Genomic DNA, 18,898 nt, shown 5'->3' on the forward strand with positions numbered 1-18,898 from the left:
TTAGAAATTGAGGGGATGCCCATGAGTTGTGGAATGGCTGAACAAGTTGTGGTATATGAATGTAATGGAATACTATTGTTCCATAAGAAATGATGAGCAGGCAGACTTCAGAAAAACCTGGAAAGATTTACATGAACTGATGCTGAATGGAGTGAGCAGAACCAGGAGAACATTGTACACAGTAACAGCAATATTTGCAATGACTAACTTTGATACACTTAGCTCTTTTCAGCATTACAACGGTCTAAGATAATTCCAAAAGATTCATGATGGAAAATGCTGTCCACATCCGGAAAAAGAACTATGGAGTCTAAATGTAGATCGAAGCATACTATTTGCGCGCGCTCTCTCTCTTTTTTGTTTTGTCTTTCTCATGGTTTTTCTCATTGGTTCCAGTTCTTCTTCATACCACGACTAATGTGAAAATATATTTAATATGAATGTATATGTAGAGGATATATCAGATGGCACGCTGTCTTGGGGAGGGAGGAGGAGAAGGAGGGGGAGAAAATTTACAACTCAAAATACTATGGAAGTGAATGTTGAAAACTAAATGCTTTGTTTCTCCTTGAGCTATGTCAAAGTGGCTTCAGATTACTACTACTACAAAAGATGGCTTACTTTATGTTGAAAGGCATGTATGAATATATACAATATGGTGAAAGTATTCAAGTACAATATTGAAATTTTTAAAAACTGGGCATTTAATCCTAGATTTGCTATTTACGTATTGGACAAGTCACTTCTACTATTACCTATAATATATGAGAAAATTGTTGTTGAATCATTTCAGTTGTGTCCGTTTCTTTGTGACCCTGTTTGGGGGTTTTCCTGGCAAAGATACCGTAGCGGTTTACTTTTTCCTTCTCCAGATCAATTGACAGATGAGAAAACTGAGGCCAACAAGGTTAAATGACTTGTCCAGGGTCACACAACTGATAAATATCTGAGGGCAGATTTGAACTTAGGTCTTTCTGACTCCATGCCTGGTCCTCCATTCACGTTCCCACCCTGCTGCCCAACCGAAACAATAAGATGATGTAAATTAAAGTCCCTGTAAATGAAAATCATTCTAAAAACATTTTTCCTTTACCAATAAGCTGTTGTATAATGTTAGACAAGTTACATGGTCTCCTGATATTTATCCATGGACCCCAGGCTATGAACCTCTGCTATAGCATATGGGTATCGCTTAGGTGAACTACAATAGAATAAATCGACAGTACCGAAACACTCTGAACACTTCCTTAGAGAAGTGGAAATGCACAAACAGAAAATACCATGAAGATGTTCGAAGGGACACCAGCATTACTAGGAATCCATGTCTTAAGCTCAAAGGACTGCATTTGTGTCGCATACTGGTTGTTCCTGAAGAAAACCTACATTTTGTCACAAATGCCAAATTAATTCTAAGAGATAGAGGACTCGGGCTTTAGAAGGAGATTTGCAAAACAATGAAGTGTCTTATCTTTGACATTCACAGTTAGGTATGAAATGTTCATTTGAATTGAGTACATTTCCAGCATCTTGCTTAGTTAACATGATTGCAATCACTGTTCTGACCAGATTGAACTTTGATCTTAGTTGGTTTTTTGTTGTTCAGTCTATCTGATTCTTCATGTCTCCATTTGGCATTTTCTTGGCAAAGATACTGGAGCAGTTTGCCATTTCCTTCTCCGGTTCATTTTACAGATGAGGAAACTGAGGCAAACAGGGTTAAGTGACTTGCCCAAGGCCACACAGCTAGTAAGTGTTTGAGGCTGGATTTGAACTCACAAGGATGAATCTTCCTGATTCCAGGCCCAATGCTCTAGCTGCTGCATCACCCAGTTGCCCAGTTGGTCACAGAGCCAGAGGGATCTGTGAGGCCACGTTATCCAACCTTCTCATTTCACTGATGAAGAGCCTGAGGTCCAGGAGGGTTAAGTGTCACACAGACAATGAGTATCAGAAACAGGATTTGAAGCAGGTTCTCCAGCTCCAGGGTCAGTGTACTGTCCACTGTTCTTATCTACCTCCCTGTACCATACAAAGCAGATGTTTTTTCAGGAAGAAAATAAGTACAGGATTCAAATTGATCAAATAATCACAAATAGCCCTGGATAAAGATAAATAGCAGACAAGATCAATGCTAGACTTGGAGTCAGTGAGACCTGAGTTCAAATTCTGCCTTAGACGTTGACTGTGGGACCCTAGGTAAGTCACTTAACCTCTGTCTGCTTCAGTTTCCTCATCTCTAATATGTGGATAATAATAGCACCTACGTCAAAGGTTGCTGCGAGAAAGAAAAGAGATAATATTCATACGGTGCTATTTTAATGCTAACTACTGTTATTACAAACAGAAAATAAAATGTATTTCGCTCCTAATTTATTTAGACAAGATATAAACTCCTCCGAGATAACATAGATACTATTTCCAAGCAATTAAATTTTCAGTCATGCTCAAGGAAGATGAATAAAGAGTACTAAATTGTAACTAATAATGCTGGCAGCATTATTCTTCTCAGTAAAGACAAGAAGTCTGAAAACCTTGGCTAAAACATTTCCCTCGTCTTCAAACCTCTTTTTTTTTTTTTAAACCTAGAGCCACAGAAGTCCTGGGCTAAGAAATTCTTTTTATTTCACTTTTAATTTTCCCTCTGTATAGCAATTCTTCCAGTCCTACTCCAGAGCAAGTTGATAGTCTGACTGTTCCCTAAATTCAATTCCTTACTTCATCCTGCAGTACCAGTTTCAAATGCACCTCTTAAAATCACACCGCAGCCCACAAAAGGCATATAGGTTCTTGACGGTCAATCTATCATCAAAATATATTAATCACTTGCTACAGACCAAGAGAACTTGAGTGCCTTTCGTTCGAAGTCAGCAACTTCTCCAAACTCTCCATTTTCTTTCTTCCAAGGTATCCTTCCTCCTGCCATGAAAACTCAAAGCTGACAAAGTAGCCAGCTGGTCATCCATACTTTCTTTACCTGAGTCTAAACTTCAAAGTTTCTACCATCTGAACTCATATGTCATTTTAATTTCTCTTTTCTGGATGCCTTCCACCTTTTCGGTATGTGTCTGTCATTGCATTTGCTTGGAAATGTAGTCTTCTAGTTACAATTTCACCGATGTTGCGTGGAAAGAGACCATGCCCTTCAGCTTTCTATGACCAGAAGACAGCCACTCTGCTTAGCTTCAAGTTACATCAGCTTGTTCGTTAGATTCCCACATCCTGCCTCCATAATGTAAGGTTGCTACTGAGGACTCTCCATTCCCAGATGGGAGAAGGTAAGTATCTAGAAGGCTCTGTTGTACCACCAACTTTGCACATCCCCCAAGTGATCTGAGGGCTATGATTCTTTGCTACTTCAAAGTAGCAAAGAATTGACCTGGGCTCAAGTCTGACCATATTGGTTACATGACCCTTAAGTCATTTCACTTCTCAGAGCTCAGGCTATAAATTGCCAACTGGGTGCTGGTCTGCAAAGGTAGAAGGTAGAGGGAATTTCCCTCCAATGAAATCTCAGGTCTCCTTTGGCCCTTAAAAAGAGGATATTGGCAACTGGGGAATTCTCATTGACACTGTCTTCATCCTGATTCTTATCACTTCACTCCTAGGATACAACAATACCTTACTAACTGGTCTGTCTGCCTCCAGTCTCATCCCTCTACCCTAAATCAGTTTTTTTTGGTTTTGTCCTTATACATCATAGACTTTCCAAAGATGGAAGGAGCCCAGGAAAGCAATGCTTTACACCTAGGGAAGACATCATGGTTGACTGCATCTTCGGTCTTTTCTGCCATACTCACAATCATACTTGTGAGTAGATATCACCATCAGGAATGAGGCCATTTCCAAATGTGAGAAATAGCAATTATTGTTTTTATTCTAATAATAATAGCTAGCATTTAGATATACCGCTTTAAGGTTTGCAAAGTACTTTACATGTGTTATTTCACTTGACCCTCTTAACAGACCTAGGAGGCGGTGCTACCATTATCCCCATTTTTCAGATGACAAAACTCAGGCTGAGAGAAGGTTAAGTGATTTGCTCAGGGCCAGGCAGCTAAATAAATCTGAAACCAGGTGAAGGTCAAGATATTTAACAAGTAAGAGGTAACCACCTACCTATGACAGCGAGAACATGTCATATGAGAATTTAGCTTCCTTTGGTAATCTTCCCCCTATGATCATGATGGGTCAAACATTGTGCCCTCTAAACACAGCAACCTCATCATATTTACTATCTGGCTTCCTAGCTATTGTTTAGATTCCTTTGGTTAGCATTCAGTCTATGATCTAGAGCTCATAGCCAAACCAATAGGAATTAATTACCCAACTAAAACTCCATGAGGTCACATATCAAATCCTTTAATTAAATCCAGATGTACCACATCTACTTTGATCACTGCTTTTGTAATTTGAACCAAAAAAGGTCTGAAGCATGCCTAGCAAATCTACTCTGTATAAATCACAATTCTTCTTCACTTGGAGTTCAGAGTTACCTTAGAATTATTATAATATTATTATAAAATATTATTTTGTTATATATAATATGTAATAAAGTTGTTATTATATATTATAAATATTATTCTTTTAATATGTCTTTTTTCAACTTTTATTGACATTTTTTGTTTGCATATCACCTTCTTTTCCTAATATACTCCTACAACCTTCACAATAGCCATATCTTAATCGCTTATATAAATTTTTTTAAAAGATAGAAGGAAAAAAGTCAATTCAGCAAAATAATTGGAATATCAGTCAAGTCCATCAGCATTCACTGTGTTCTTCCTCCATGGTCTCCCAGCTCTGTAAAGATGGAGCATTCTCATCCCTCTTCTACCCTCGTAATTTTTGTTGCTGTTCTTTTCACTTACATTGTCATCCTTTGTTGTTGAATTGTCTTCCTGATTCCAAGTACTTAGCTTTGCATCAGTTCATATAAGTTTTCTCATGCTTCCCTGAATTTTTCACATTCATCATTTCTTGCAGAGCTTCTTTACCACAATTCATTCAACAATTCCCTAATCAATAGACATTTCTCTCATTTCTGGTTTTGCCTTTCTTTTATGTAATTACCAATTTCAACAAGATCATAGATTCATCTACCAATGTTTATTTGGTGGTTATTATGAGTAACTATGTTTACCCATGTAAACATTCACACTCACAAAATGAATCCAACAAAAAAACAACTTCTAGTCTTCTGATAACTGTTACTATCCTCCCAACTGAACCATCTTTAAATGGTCACATTAAACCCCATGGTCCTAAAACTCAGTTTGCAGCATTCTAATCATACTCTAAACCCAAGGCTCTGGTGAGATATCATATACAAAAGCCCTTTATAGCCCTTAAATCACTACTTAAATGTCAGTTATTATTTTAAATAATTTGGAATTTTATTCACAACTGGGGTTAATATGACATGGCAGCCATGATAGCTGATTGCTTCAATTCCTGAAGACTTGACCTGAAGAATTCCTGTAGGCCAAGTCAAATGATTAGAAAAACTTCAGAGGTAAAGAAAGGAAGTAAAAAGGGGGTCATTCAAAATTGATAAATATTTTCCATTTGGTCATTCTCAAAGGGGGCCACAAGCCCTACATTCAGCCCTTCAGTGTACATGAAAGAGGATATAAACCTCAAATGTACAGGAGTTAATAGCCAGGGCATTACAAAACAGAATACCTATCTTAAAGTTTCAAGTACTGGCAGGCCTTTGAAGTCAGCTAAATAAAGCCTACACTGCCAGACAATCATCACCAGGGTTAATCTCTGAGAATTAGGACACAGTATTCCATTTGAATGCCAGTTTCAGCTAAAGTCCCATCTGTGTCTATTGTAACACTTAGTTCCCTAAATCTAATTATGTAAAGAGATAAGGGGAAAAAATACTTGCCATCTTATCAAATTGCATTTAATAAAGGGAAGGGAATAAGCATTTATTAAATGCCTATTATGTGCCAGGTGCTTTGCAAATATTATCTCATATGATCCTTATAACAACCCTGGGTTGTAGGTGCTATTATTAACCCCTTTTTTACAATTGGGGAAACTGAGGCAGAGATTAACTGACCAGCTAGTTAAGTATCTGAGGCCAGAGTAGAGATCAGATCTTCCTGACTCCAGGCCCAGTACTTTAAGTAGATGCCAATAATAAAAATATCACCTCTCAACATTATCATTTTAGCTTATGCATCCTTAAAAGTATGAAGGGCAGAGGAGTTAATCATCATCTTTTTTTGGTGATAATAGGCTTTTTAAAGCTAAAGTAAGATTTTAAAAGATCTTTATTTTTAAAAGTCATCATTATTATTATAGGTAATGACAGGACTCACCATCCTTCCCAGAAAAAATAAATGAGTGTAACAGATGCCTGAGTAGAGATAGAAATGCATTTGGCAAAATACAAGAAAGAGAGATAGCAGAGTATTGTTTGGATGTAATAAAAATAGGCTCAAATCTCACTTCTGATGGTTAACTAGCTATGTAATCCTGAGGAAGCCACTTAAACTCTTCCTTTGTGTATCAAACAAACTCCCTAGCATTGTATTCTTCCTTGGTGACAGCAGTTCCTACATCAGGAGTTCCCTATGCAGATGAAATCACAAATGTACCTTCTAATATACAAGTTGAAGGTTAACAATGATAATACCACCCACCTTCTTAAGACCTCAACTCTAGACTTTATAAGGATTTCCCTTCTGAAAAGGTCCAAAGGATGAGGTTAAAAGGTGCTCCTGTTTTCTGGGTAAAGGTTATGAAATGACAAGAGTTTAAGATTATGGTAACCAAAGTCCACTATTACGGAAATAAAAGTCTAGGCTTGCTTGTTTTTAATGCAATTAAAATAGTGATTCATGGATGAATCATTTTTGTGGATTATCTGAAGCAACATTTTAATCTTGAGCTGACTGCCCCAACCAGCCAGCATCATCCTGGTTATCTTGCCTGTCAGTCTAGCACATCTGCTGAGAGTATAAGCTAACTCAACATTAGCCAAAGCATCACTAAAGAAAAAAAGCTAATATATGTAAACATGCAGCAAAAGTGGGCAACCCACTCAATATATTCCAAAACCAAGCAGAAATGAATTTGGATTACTTGTTTGGGATTATGCATTCAACAGTATGACTGGAAAGCCATTATAATTTCAAAACCCCAGGACATCAGCAAGGTATAAATGGTAAGGTGTTGTGGAAGTAGCCTTTAAAATTTCATTACACTTCTCCCCACCCATCTCTCACCAACCAAAACTATGTTCCTGTATACCAAATTGGGTCTCATCTTCCTAGAGATAATTAACAGTGCTTTCTGGAATGGAGAGTGGCTAATAAAATGTCCTCCAGAGAACTGACTAAATATAGAAACACAATGGGCTACAAGATAATGGGATTATGTTCCCTGAAATCAAAATGGGAAGGGGCTCTCTTGACAGAGGGATGTATCTTGTATATTTCTTTATGACAGAAATATTTGTTAATTAGCAGAGTGCCTAGTACACAGTAAGCATGTAATAAATGTTTTATCTGTCTATTTGATTCTATTTTCATGGTGAGATGAAAGTAAAAAAACTTACTCAAATCGGGGAAGGGTGAGGGAAGGCAGTGAATTAACCTGAGTGTAAATGTTATCTTCATGTAAACACAAAATAAGTGAAGGCTTGAGCAAAATTACTAGGATTCTTCTTCTAAATGGAACATTAAGCAACAAATATATTTTTAACCTGTTCAGTTCAGGCACAGCATATTTAATTAGCAGCTGAAAATCTACCCTGCATCTCAACTCACTAGGAAGTGCTTTAAAAAATACCGCAAATGACCACAATGGTTATCAAAGGTACTTACTGGCATCATCCATGAATTCAAAGTCGCCTCCTAGTTCAGAACTGGATAAGTGATACTGATCTGGGTCTGCCATGGCGCTCAATAGGATCAGAAGTACCACCACATTGATGATCTGCAGTGGGAAAAGAGGGGGAAAGGCAAAACATTGTTTCTGAAAAAGACTCTAAGGACAAGCTGATAGTAGTTAGTTATCACAATAAAAATAACTAGCATTTATATTGGGCTTTAGGGCTTACAAAGCACTTTTCAAATATTATCTTATTTGATCCTCACAACAACCCTTTGGAGATAGGTGCTATTATCACCCCCATTTTACAGATAAGGAAACTGAGGCTGAGAGGTGAAATGACTCAGCCAGGGTTACATAGCTAAGTAAGTGTCAGAGCTAGGATATCTGAACTTAGGTCTTACTAATTTCAAGTCCAGCCCTCTATCCATAGTGCTACCTAACGGTCCATTTTCTGGCTTCAATCTTAACCTTGAAAGGAGTTCAATTACTCTTCCCCAGGATATAGAAAAGTAGACGAACCATCCCTAAGGCCAAGGGTCAGTGCATTGAGCCCATCCTATTGTGCCACCACCCAATATTTCTACCATAAACTCTTATTCCAGTTACAACCCAGAGGATATAAATCACAGGAATTAACTCATTAAATATAGAAACTGAGAAACAACCATCAGGCATAAATCAACTTTTCAGCAAAAATAAGTGATACAACTGGAAGGGGGAAGTAACAGAAGGAATTATGACATGAAGCTTGAAAAGTCAAACTACCCATGGCTGCCAGGGAGGGTGTCTGCATCAAACTTATTTATCAGGTTCTTCTCTGTTCTAGGGGCTAAGGAAAGTCGATTAAGTAGACATCACTTCAGTTTAATTCTACAGAACAAGCATTAATAAGTACCTACAAGGTTCCCTGCACTGCACTAAGGGCTAATTGGTGGAAAAGCATAAACAAAAATGAAACAGTGACTGTCCTTAAGGGGCTTACAGTCTACTGAGAGAAGGCACCATCTATACACATAAGTAAATACAAATAGGAATGCAAAACAAATACAGAGTAAATACCAATGTACATACAAAATAAATACAAAGTGGGGGAAGGGAGTAGAGCACTGTGGGAAGCAGAGGAGGTCTTTTATAGGAAGTGGAGCTTAAAATTGATCTCCCTGACTTCCTTTAAGTCCCAACTACAATCCCACCTCTTACAAGAAGCCTTCTCTAACCCTTCTTAAATTCCAGTGCTTTCCCTCTTTTAATTTTTTCCTATTTTTTCCTGTATGGAGCTTGCTTTGTATATATATTCTTTGCAAGTTGTCTCCTCCATTAGATTGTAAGCTACTTGAGGGTAGAGACTATCTTTTGCCTTTTTTTTTATCCCCAGCACTTAGTACAGTGCCTGGCACATAGTAGGTACTTAATAAATGCTTACTGAATTGAATTAATCTAAGTCTTGAAAGAAGCTAGGATTCCAGAGTCAGAAGTAAGAAAGAAGGGCATTCCAGGTGTGGGGCACAGCCTATGCAAAGGTATAGCACAGAACAGCAAGTTACCAGCTTGGCTGGAATGTTGAATTTATGATGGGGAGGAATATGTATTCAGCATTGAAAGACAGGTTGAAGAATGTGGAGAGTTTTAAATGTCAATCACACGAATTCCGATTGTATCCATGAGGCAAGGGGGAGCCACTGAAATTTCTTAAATAGAATAGAATTCTCTCTAGATACTTAAGACAATTCAGCAGTAAACAGGAAATCGGTAGAGTCCTGATTGTTTTTCCCTTCGCTTCTTTAATCAAAGGGTTATAGATGTACTACATACTGCAAGGAACCTCAGAATCCTACTAGTGTAACCCTTCACTTTCTATATATCAAGGGAAGCTATGTGATTCACATAGGTATTAAAGAGATATATGCCGAATTTGAAAACAAGTCCTCTGACTCCACAGCCAGTGACCCTTCTACCGTACCACACTATCTCCTCAATCTTTTGATGCCATATGGTCTACATGGTCTTGAAGATCAAAGATTTAATAGGAACCCTTGTGAGACAGCCTTAGTATTTAGATGGTCAGAAGTCTTAGGTTTACCTCCCAGCTCAGTGACTTACTATCTCCATGCCATTGGGCCAGTCACTTAACTGCTCTGACTCAACTGCTCTTACTGACCACTGTAAGGACTGGCCTATTCCTAGGCCCTAGCTGACCGAAGTGGCTCCATATTTGACCACTGCTAAAGTACAGGAAAATTTCTATGTACCCAATACTCGGTTATGGGGCAGCTGGGTGGCACATAGATTGCTGGCCCTGGAATCAGGAGGACTGAAGTCAAATCCAGCCTCAGACATTTACTAGCTGTGTAACCCTGGGCAAGTCACTTAAACTGTTTGCCTCAGTTTCCTCATCTGTAAAATGATCTGGAGAAGGAAATGATTAATCACTCTAGTATTTTTGCCAGGAAAACCCCAAATGGAGTCATGAAGAGTCAGATGCAAGTGAAAGTATTGAATAATACTCGTTTAGTCAGCCTCATTTAAGCAAGAAATGCAATGTTCTCCAGGTCATAATTAGTTTAGCAAATTTCTTCTAATCTATATATGCAAGATTAGCTAAGTATCCCAATCATGATGCCCTTGTGACAGATAAGGGCAAGGGGGTGGGTCACAATCCTGGCCATTCTCTAATTGACTATCCTGGAGGTCTTCCTTTCACTCAGTCCCAGTGAATCTGCACAGTAACAAAAATTAGACACAGAGGTGGAGAAACAGAGTATTTCATTCTTGATTGGTTATACAACATGCCCTTGTCACCACCTCCTGACTGCCTTTGGGACTAATGGCCTGGGGATCTACATGCTTGCATGTCTGTGAGTAATAAACTGTCTGGCTCAGAATGCTGGGTCTTCAGGGTTCTTTCCAACGTCTCATGACAGAATGTTACAGATCTCACAGTATGGGTCTGAGTGATCCAGTATCACTAGTCAGTACTGGACAGACATACTGCTGCACTCTGGGGCTGATAAGGTCTCCCCACTCCCTCGAGCTTTCTGACAACCCTGGGGCTTCCTCAAGGGAATCCTCTATTATTTCTGCCTCTGCAGAAATAATTTTTAGTAACCTTGAAGGCTAGATATGTGCCATCTTTGGTCAGGTCCTTGCTTATTGCCTGTGGCACTAACTGAATTTCTTGATCAGTGTCCAGTCTGGTGTGAACTTTTCAAGATTTTGCTGGAATAAGTATGTAGGGGCTGGACAGCCTGCCTCCACTCAGGAAGCCATTTTGGCAGGAAGTTTTGCTCTATATCACTTCAAGTGAAACACTTTACAAATATTATTTTATTTTATTCTCACCTGGAAGGTAGGTATTATTATTTCTCCCATTTGACAGATGAGGAAATTGAGGCAAACAGAGGCTAAACAATTTGCCCAGCCAGAAAGAGCCTGAGGTTGAATTTGAACTCAGACCTTCCTGACTCTGGGTCCAATGTTCTATCTACTTTGCCATCTAGCTGCATGCAACAAAACTGTATTTCTCTAAATATTCATGGTTTATTAATTTAGTGAATATTTACTGGGTGCTATCTATGTGTTTAGCACTGTGCCTTCAGAGCCTGAAGAATGAAAAGAAATAAGACACTGATGCTGCCCTCAAGGAATTTATGGTAACGATTGTTGGTGAGGAAAGAGAAGGAAGAAGAAAAGGAGGAGGAAGAGGATGATAAAATTTATCTCTGAGATTCATTCCAAATCTGAGATCTTGTGATTCTGTTTGTGATGGTTTTGTCTTTCTAATTCATCTGCAAGCTCTTTAGGGGCTTCTGTTTTAATGGAAAGAACACTGAGCCTGGGGATTCTGTTATAATCCTGGCTCTCCTACTTACCAGCTGTATGACCCTGAGCAAGTGACAACATCTCTGAGGATGAATGAATGGAAGAAAAAAGTATGTATTAAAGCAGGGCTGTCCAACCTTAGGTTTCTATTGAAACAATAGACAATATATTTTGATTTGCCATTTTAGTGAGAGCTCAGCTTTGTTTACCAAAGCATTTATGTAAATTTCCATGCTTGTAGGCCAGCTGCATAAATCACACTGTGGGCCTCATGCAGCCGGGCCAGCATTTTGGACAGCCCTGTATTAAAAGATTACAATGTACAAAGCACTGTGCTGTGCTAGGGACACAAATGTAAAAGTAAAGACTATCTCTGCCCTCAAGGAACTTATGTCTTAAAGAGTGAAACAACAAATATAGGCAGTGGTGGCCAAGAAGGAGCAACTTGGTCCAGAAATTTCCTCTGATGGTGAATGGAACAATGGCAGTTGTTTTGATCATCATCCATGGTTCCTGAACTGAAGAACTTGGGGGCCAGGGGAAGGAGAGAATAGTACTAGTAAGTTTGAAAGGCTATCAGTGGTGGGGGAGGTAGAGAGAAAGGAAGAAGAATAAGAGAGGTTAGAGTTCTCTCATCTGTAAAATGGGGATAGTTGTTTCAGTCATGTCCAACTCTTTGTGACTCTATTTGAGGCTTTCTTGGAAAAGATACTGGGGTGGTTTGCTATTCCCTTCTCTAGCTCATTTTACAAATGAGGAAACAGGTTAAGTGACTTGCCCAAGGTCACACAGTTAGTAAATATCTGAGGCTGGATTTGAACTCAAGTGTTCCTGACTCTAGGCCCAATTCTCTATCTACTGTGACATCTAGCTTCCCCCAAATGGGATAACATGCATACTATTTACCTTCCAGGGATGTTGCAGGGATTAACTAAGATGACAAATGTGAAAGCTCTTTGTAAAACCAAAAATGCTCAGTAAAATTCTATTACTATATTTTTTCTTTTGTATCCCTAACAGAGCCTTGCAAACTTAGCAAGATAATAGGGTTCAACAAATGTTGTCCGGGTTGAGTTACTTTCCTTTCTCCTCTCAGTTCTGTTCCTTTCCTTATGTCATTCCTATTCCCCACAAAGTTGTGGCATTTCTCCAAAGTGCCCACAGTATGAGATGGTTTATACATTAACAAACAAGGCACTCAAGGAAATCAAGCTCCTTCTCCTCCCAACTCAATGAAAGTGAAGAGTCTGCAGTGAAGGGACCACCAAACATGTACGTAGTCTGTGGCGTGTGAGTGTGTGTGCATGTGTGGGTATGTGTGTGTGCCTAAGACAATCTGCCTAACTTCTGGGTACAGCCATCTGCACTATATGACCTTGAAAAGTCACAATTTTATAGTCATTGTGTCAAAGTGCTTGCTAGACAGTGACTCTCCATTGTTATTTCAAAGGACTAGTATAGAAAGTCATTAATGTAGAAGTCAATGAAACCTTTAAGAACTCAACCCAATTCATCCCAGTAGGAAGGTTTTAAGTTCTAAACAAATAGGAATGAATACAACCTTATACACAAATATGAATGAATATATGTGTGATACCTGAGTAGCCAGCTATTGCTAAAAACCCTGCCCCCAGCCCCTAATTGCAAACTCCAGTGTGCATATAAAAAAACAGACTGAGTTCCTGCCATTCGGCAAGGGTCCTGGGCCCCTAAGACTCTTCTAAGGAATGTGAGCTAATTGCCAGGTAAAAGGTCTAATGCCTAACGACCTTCCTCTGGCAGAGTGGGCTCAGAGATGTCTCTATCTTATATCAACAAGACTGAGCTAAAACATCTCTCGGTCTGTCCATGGCCATTAAGGATGGAAGCCTTGACCCTAGACATTATCTTGAATTATATGACTTTTACCGTATCTTGAGCCTTCCTAGCTTCAAGAGTTATGGCAAAAGTTGGAGACAGAGATCCTGGGTTGTAATTCCAATTGACACTTTGTCAGCTACCTGATATGTTGTATTTACAATCTATTCAGGAGGTTCCTCTAACGTATCATGGTCATAAAAAGTGAAATAACACAGGCTTGCTGAGTCTGCAAAGTAACATATGTAAACTTCAAGAGATAATTAAGCACTGAATCCTGTATTGTCTATATAAACTACCCTCTCGCTTTAAACGTTGTCATTTGCTTTGGGAATTTTCCCCGAATGACCGCCGGCTAATAAACTTCTCCATTCAAAACTTATACTCTGTGGCATGTCTCACTCGCTTCTGGTATAACATATGAGTGAGCAAACATGAATGCATAACAAAGTATGAATATATTCCCAAAGCAAATAGGGAGTAACCAAAGGCAGCCAAAGAAAATATGAAATGTTGCACAACTTAAATTTTATACAATGAACCATTCACCAAAACAAAGGTATGCTTTTGCCTAGCAGTTATGAAGGCAAAATAGTTCATCTTTGCATATATACCCTTACACAATGCCTTGCCTATGCTGGGTGCTTAATAAGCCTTTGTTGTATTGTATTCAAGGCATGAGAAATAGTCAAAAGATAATTCAATAGGGCAGTATCATGGAAAAGCTAGTAGTCCGGTTTGATTAGAACAGAGACTAAAGACAGAGAATAAACAGAGAATAAAGGCGAGTAGTCTAAAATAAAGATAGAAACGTAAATTGGGCCTAGACGATAAAGCATCTTAGATGTCAGACCTTTGAGTTTGCATTTTGTTAGCAACTGATGATTTCTGAGAAAGTGGTAGAATCAGACATGTACATCAAGATGATTATCTTGACATCTGTACGAAGAATGGGGACAAATATAACAGTTAAAAAGGCTCTTATAATAGTCTAGTCCTGTCCAGAGATGATGAGAACTTGAACGAGGGTGTTGACAGTAGGATTGGAATGGAGGGGTTGGAGGCAAGGATATTATGGGAGAACAGATACTACTTAGTGACTGGTTGGCTGTCAGAGGGGATAGGAAGGAGTCAAAAATGATCCTGAAGTTTTGAGCTTTGATGCCTGGAAGAATGATAGTAAAAGCAAAAGAAATATGGAAATTGAGAAGAAGAGCCAAATTAACAGGGAAAACGGTGAGTTCAGTATGGTACATGTTTGATTTAAAGTATCCACAAGATATTCAGCTGGAGATGTAGGATGGGAATTCAGAATGAGATCAAGCCTAGATAAATGGCTCTGGGCCATGTGCAAGGAAGTTATATAAGTGAAAGCCACTGAAAGCAGCCAAGTATTATATAGAGAGGAAAGAGCCTTGGGAAATATCCCAGATTTAGTGGACATAAGGAGGGAGATGACCCAGTGAAAGAACAAAGAGAGGACTCAGGCAGAAAGAGAACTGAGAGGCAATAGCACCACAGAAGCCAAAGGAAGGAAGACTATCAAGAACAAGTCAGTAGCCAACACTGACAAAAATCTGAGAAAAGGCCAAGAAGTATGAGAATTAAGCAAAGGCTCCTGGAGACCTAAGAGAGGTGCTTTAGTAAGTTGGGGGGAGTGGAATTTGGATTGTGGGGAGTTAAGGACTGAATGGGAGGGTGGTAAGATGGGGACACAGAAAACTTTTCTGGATGGTTAGCACTAAAGTGGAAGAGTAATATAGGATAAGGACATGAGGGAGTAGTGTAATCAAGGAAAGGTTCCCCACTCCCAAAGCTAAGGAAGATCTATATCTGCAGGCAGTGGGAAAGGAGCCAGTTGAGGGAGAAAGAATGATGATGATGAGAGAGTGAATGAATGATCAATTAGCAAGGTCTGAGAGGAGGCAGGAAGTGAGAAGTTTATGCAGAGGATAAATGAAGACAAGTTTTGAGTTATGGATAAGGGTGGTGGGATAAAGAATTTAACATAGTTTGGTAGTTTTCTCAATAAAGTAATAGAAAAGGTGATCAATGAGAGAAAAAGAACAGGTGTTGAATGGGGGCTTACAAAACCTAGCATGGTACTGGTGAATCATTTGGAAGCTAAAATGCTCTCTCTGTGAATTGATAATGCCATAAACTCTGCCAACATTTCATAGAAATACCCTCCCTTGAGAGATGACTTCATTTTTGTCTCTCACTCATTTAAAAATCTCTTTGGAAAATTATTTTTAGAAGGAGGTTTTAGATGCCCCTCCTCCCAAGTGGTTAACGTTGAGTAACGCTGACATAGCACAGAAGTCATGCCCATTATCATATTCATCTTTACAGTTCCTACGTTGTGGCTGAGAAAAGACAAAGTCATCAGGGCAAAACACAGCAAGAACACATTCTTAGACTATTTGGTTGTTTCTCTCTTTTACCTAATTTCACAAATATCAGGATGACTTGTGATAAAACTCAATATATTTTCTCTGACAGTGTCAACTTTGCATATTTTATTCAAATGTTCAATGAAATGAGATGTTTAGAGTTGGCAAGAATTCCAGAAATAATTTAGTCCAACCCCTTTATTTTGCTGAGATGGAAACTGAGGCCCTGCAAAAGGAAATTACTTGATCTAGGTCACACAACTAGTCACTAGGCTCTATCACCAGCAACAAACTTTATTGATACATGAATTTCACTCCCCCACCCAAATATATATATATGTGTGTGTGTGTGTATATATATACACACACACACATATATACATACACACACATATATACACACATGTACATGTATATATGTATTATCAAGCCTACATATATGTATATATGTATGTATATGTATTTATATTTGTATATGTAATACACATACATATAAAATACAGAAATCACACTTTACACAAAATATGTAGAGGAAGGATCATTTGTTTTACAACTTAGAGTCCATTCAGTTTAATAAGCATTTAGTAAATCCCTGTAGAGTCTGCACAGCAAAGTGAAAAGGGCACCAGATTTAGAGTCAAAGGACAAAATCAAAGTCTTAACTCTGGAGCCTTCTACTTGTGTGACCTTGGACAAGTCATTTAACTTCCCTGAATTTTGATTCTTTCACGATGGAATCGTTCTAGATCAGAGTTTCAAACTCAATTTCCCCAAACTACAGGTCCCAGATTAAAACATAATTGAGAAATGTTTAACAAAATAAATAAAAATAAAATACAACATAAATAATGTTAATTTGTGTTAATAATGTCAATATGCAGCCTGCAGGGAGGTTTCTATTTGAGTTTGGCACCCGTGCTCTAGATGGCCTCTGAAGTCCCTCCTAGCTGTGTATCTATGATTCTATGAATTCTCTAGGTCTCAGGTTACTTATATATGCGGTTGAGTTTAGATGGCCATTGACATCCCTTCTAGCTCTAGATCTGGATGCTACTGCATATTAGGCACAATGCTATTTTAACAATCTGGCTAGCAGCTTCTGTGGGGGTATAAGATTCACCCACAGCCAGCACCCAGAAAGCTGCCAACAACACAGGTTCTTCTGATCTGCTTAAGCAAGGGAAGCAAGGTGAAGGGGTTGACAAGCTTACTCCAACATACAAACAGCATTCAGTTCAGGGGAAAAAGCCAAACTAGTCAAGGGCACTTGTTGACTAAGTGCTAAGGAGCCCATTTTTGGTTGCCAACACAAATGCTAGGTACTAAGTACACAAAGACAAAATCAAAACCGCCCCTGCTCTCAAAAAGCTTACACTCTACTGTAGAGGTAAGGAACATGTACATAGATAAATATAAAATTTGTTGTCGGTTTTTCACTCATGTCTCATACTTAATGACCCCATTTGGGGTTTTCTTGGCAAAGATACTGGAGTGGTTTGCCATTTCCTTCTCCAGCTCATTTTACAAATAAAGAAACTGAGGCAAAGAGGGTTAAGTGACGTGCCCAAGGTTATACAGCTAGTGTCAGAAGCCCACTATCTGAACTCACAAAAAGGTGTCTTCCTGACTACAGGTGCAGTGCTCTATCCACCGTGGTCCCTAGCTACCCTTAAATAATATATACAAAGTAATTTAGTAGTAGGAGAAAGCATGAACAGGGGCTATCAGGAAAGGTGTCTTGTAGGGTATGTCACTTGAGCTGAGCCTTGAAGGGAGTTAGAATTCTAAGAGGTAGAAACAAGTAGAGAAAACATTTCAGGAATGTGGACGCCACATGCAAAGACACAGAGAAGGGTCAGTTTGGCTTTGATGTGCATTAGCATAACATGAAATCAACCTGCAAAGATAAATTGTAGCCAGGGATTTAAATGCCAAGCTGAGGAATTCACACTTTATCCTAGAGGCAAGAGGGGTCCTCTAAGACTTCTTGAGCAGGAGGGTCCCATAACTAGTCATGTACTTTAGAACTATCTTCCCCCCTGGACCCAGAATCATGGTGCCATGGTGCCATGGTGACATTGGAGCCAGAATTCCAGGTGGGATGTTGCAGCCAGCCACTGGAGATTCTACCTCCAATACCTGAAACTGAGAAGAACAAATCAAAACAGGAACATCTCAAGCCCATTTCTATGGGGCCATGCGGCCTAAAAGGGGAGGGAGGAGGGCGTCCTTCCCCCCTCATTGGTTCTTCTCATAACACTGTGATGAACTGTGACTGTCAATCTTTCTGGATACTGAGCAGGCAAGGTCATGCATGAGAAGCAAGCAAGTGTCCCAGTTGTCCCAGTATTAAAGTTTTTAAAGATGCAGCCTGTTCTGGTTATGCAGGAAATTAAGAGACTATTCCCATCCATGGGATGCTCCACAGGGAACTCTGGGTGTCTCCTCCCAGAAGCAGAGTTCCTCCACGTTAGGCAATCTGAACATGCTCTAAAGCCACCATTATAACTTTCTGGGCTTCAAAACAATTCCTCTGCTGGAAACTCATCCTGGCACCTTCCTCAACTCCTATGACCTCCTCATCTTGGAATATCCAACTACCTCTGTGGACTTTTCACTCTGAAATATCCATCTGCCAGGCAGGCCATTACTGAGTTCCTTGTGGGACCTCCATTTTGTGGAAGGGCACAGGTGAGCCAACCTTCATTCTCCTCACATTCCTGCTCTTGACATTCTAGACTCAACACCATTCTCCATCCCTACTCCCCACTTAACCCACTTTTCAGCTTCTTTTTGTGTGTCGTCTTCCGCCATTGGAATATAAGTTCCTTGAGGTCAGGCACTGTCTTTCTTTTTTGCCTGTTTCTCTAGTGTTTAGCACAGTGCTTGGCACATAGTCACCACTTAATTAATGCTTATTGCTTTTGTTGTTTTGTCATCATTGTTTTCACTAAGTTAAAAAGACCTCATTGTGGTCA

The 18,898-nt window shown here is 39.2% G+C and overlaps 1 protein-coding gene across 1 annotated transcript in view; it reads right to left on the reverse strand.

Annotated features, from left to right (window-relative positions):
- LAPTM4B (lysosomal protein transmembrane 4 beta) overlaps window positions 1–18,898 on the reverse strand; it is a 126,887-nt gene that overhangs the window by 86,558 nt on the left and 21,431 nt on the right. Inside the window, exon 2 of the mRNA XM_036766218.1 lies at window positions 7,842–7,953. Within this exon, the coding sequence (XP_036622113.1) occupies window positions 7,842–7,953 (112 nt within the window). The remainder of the gene's footprint in view (window positions 1–7,841; window positions 7,954–18,898) is intronic.

Source organism: Trichosurus vulpecula, chromosome 1, assembly GCF_011100635.1.
Source record: "Trichosurus vulpecula isolate mTriVul1 chromosome 1, mTriVul1.pri, whole genome shotgun sequence".
Classification (NCBI taxonomy): Eukaryota; Metazoa; Chordata; class Mammalia; order Diprotodontia; family Phalangeridae; genus Trichosurus; species Trichosurus vulpecula.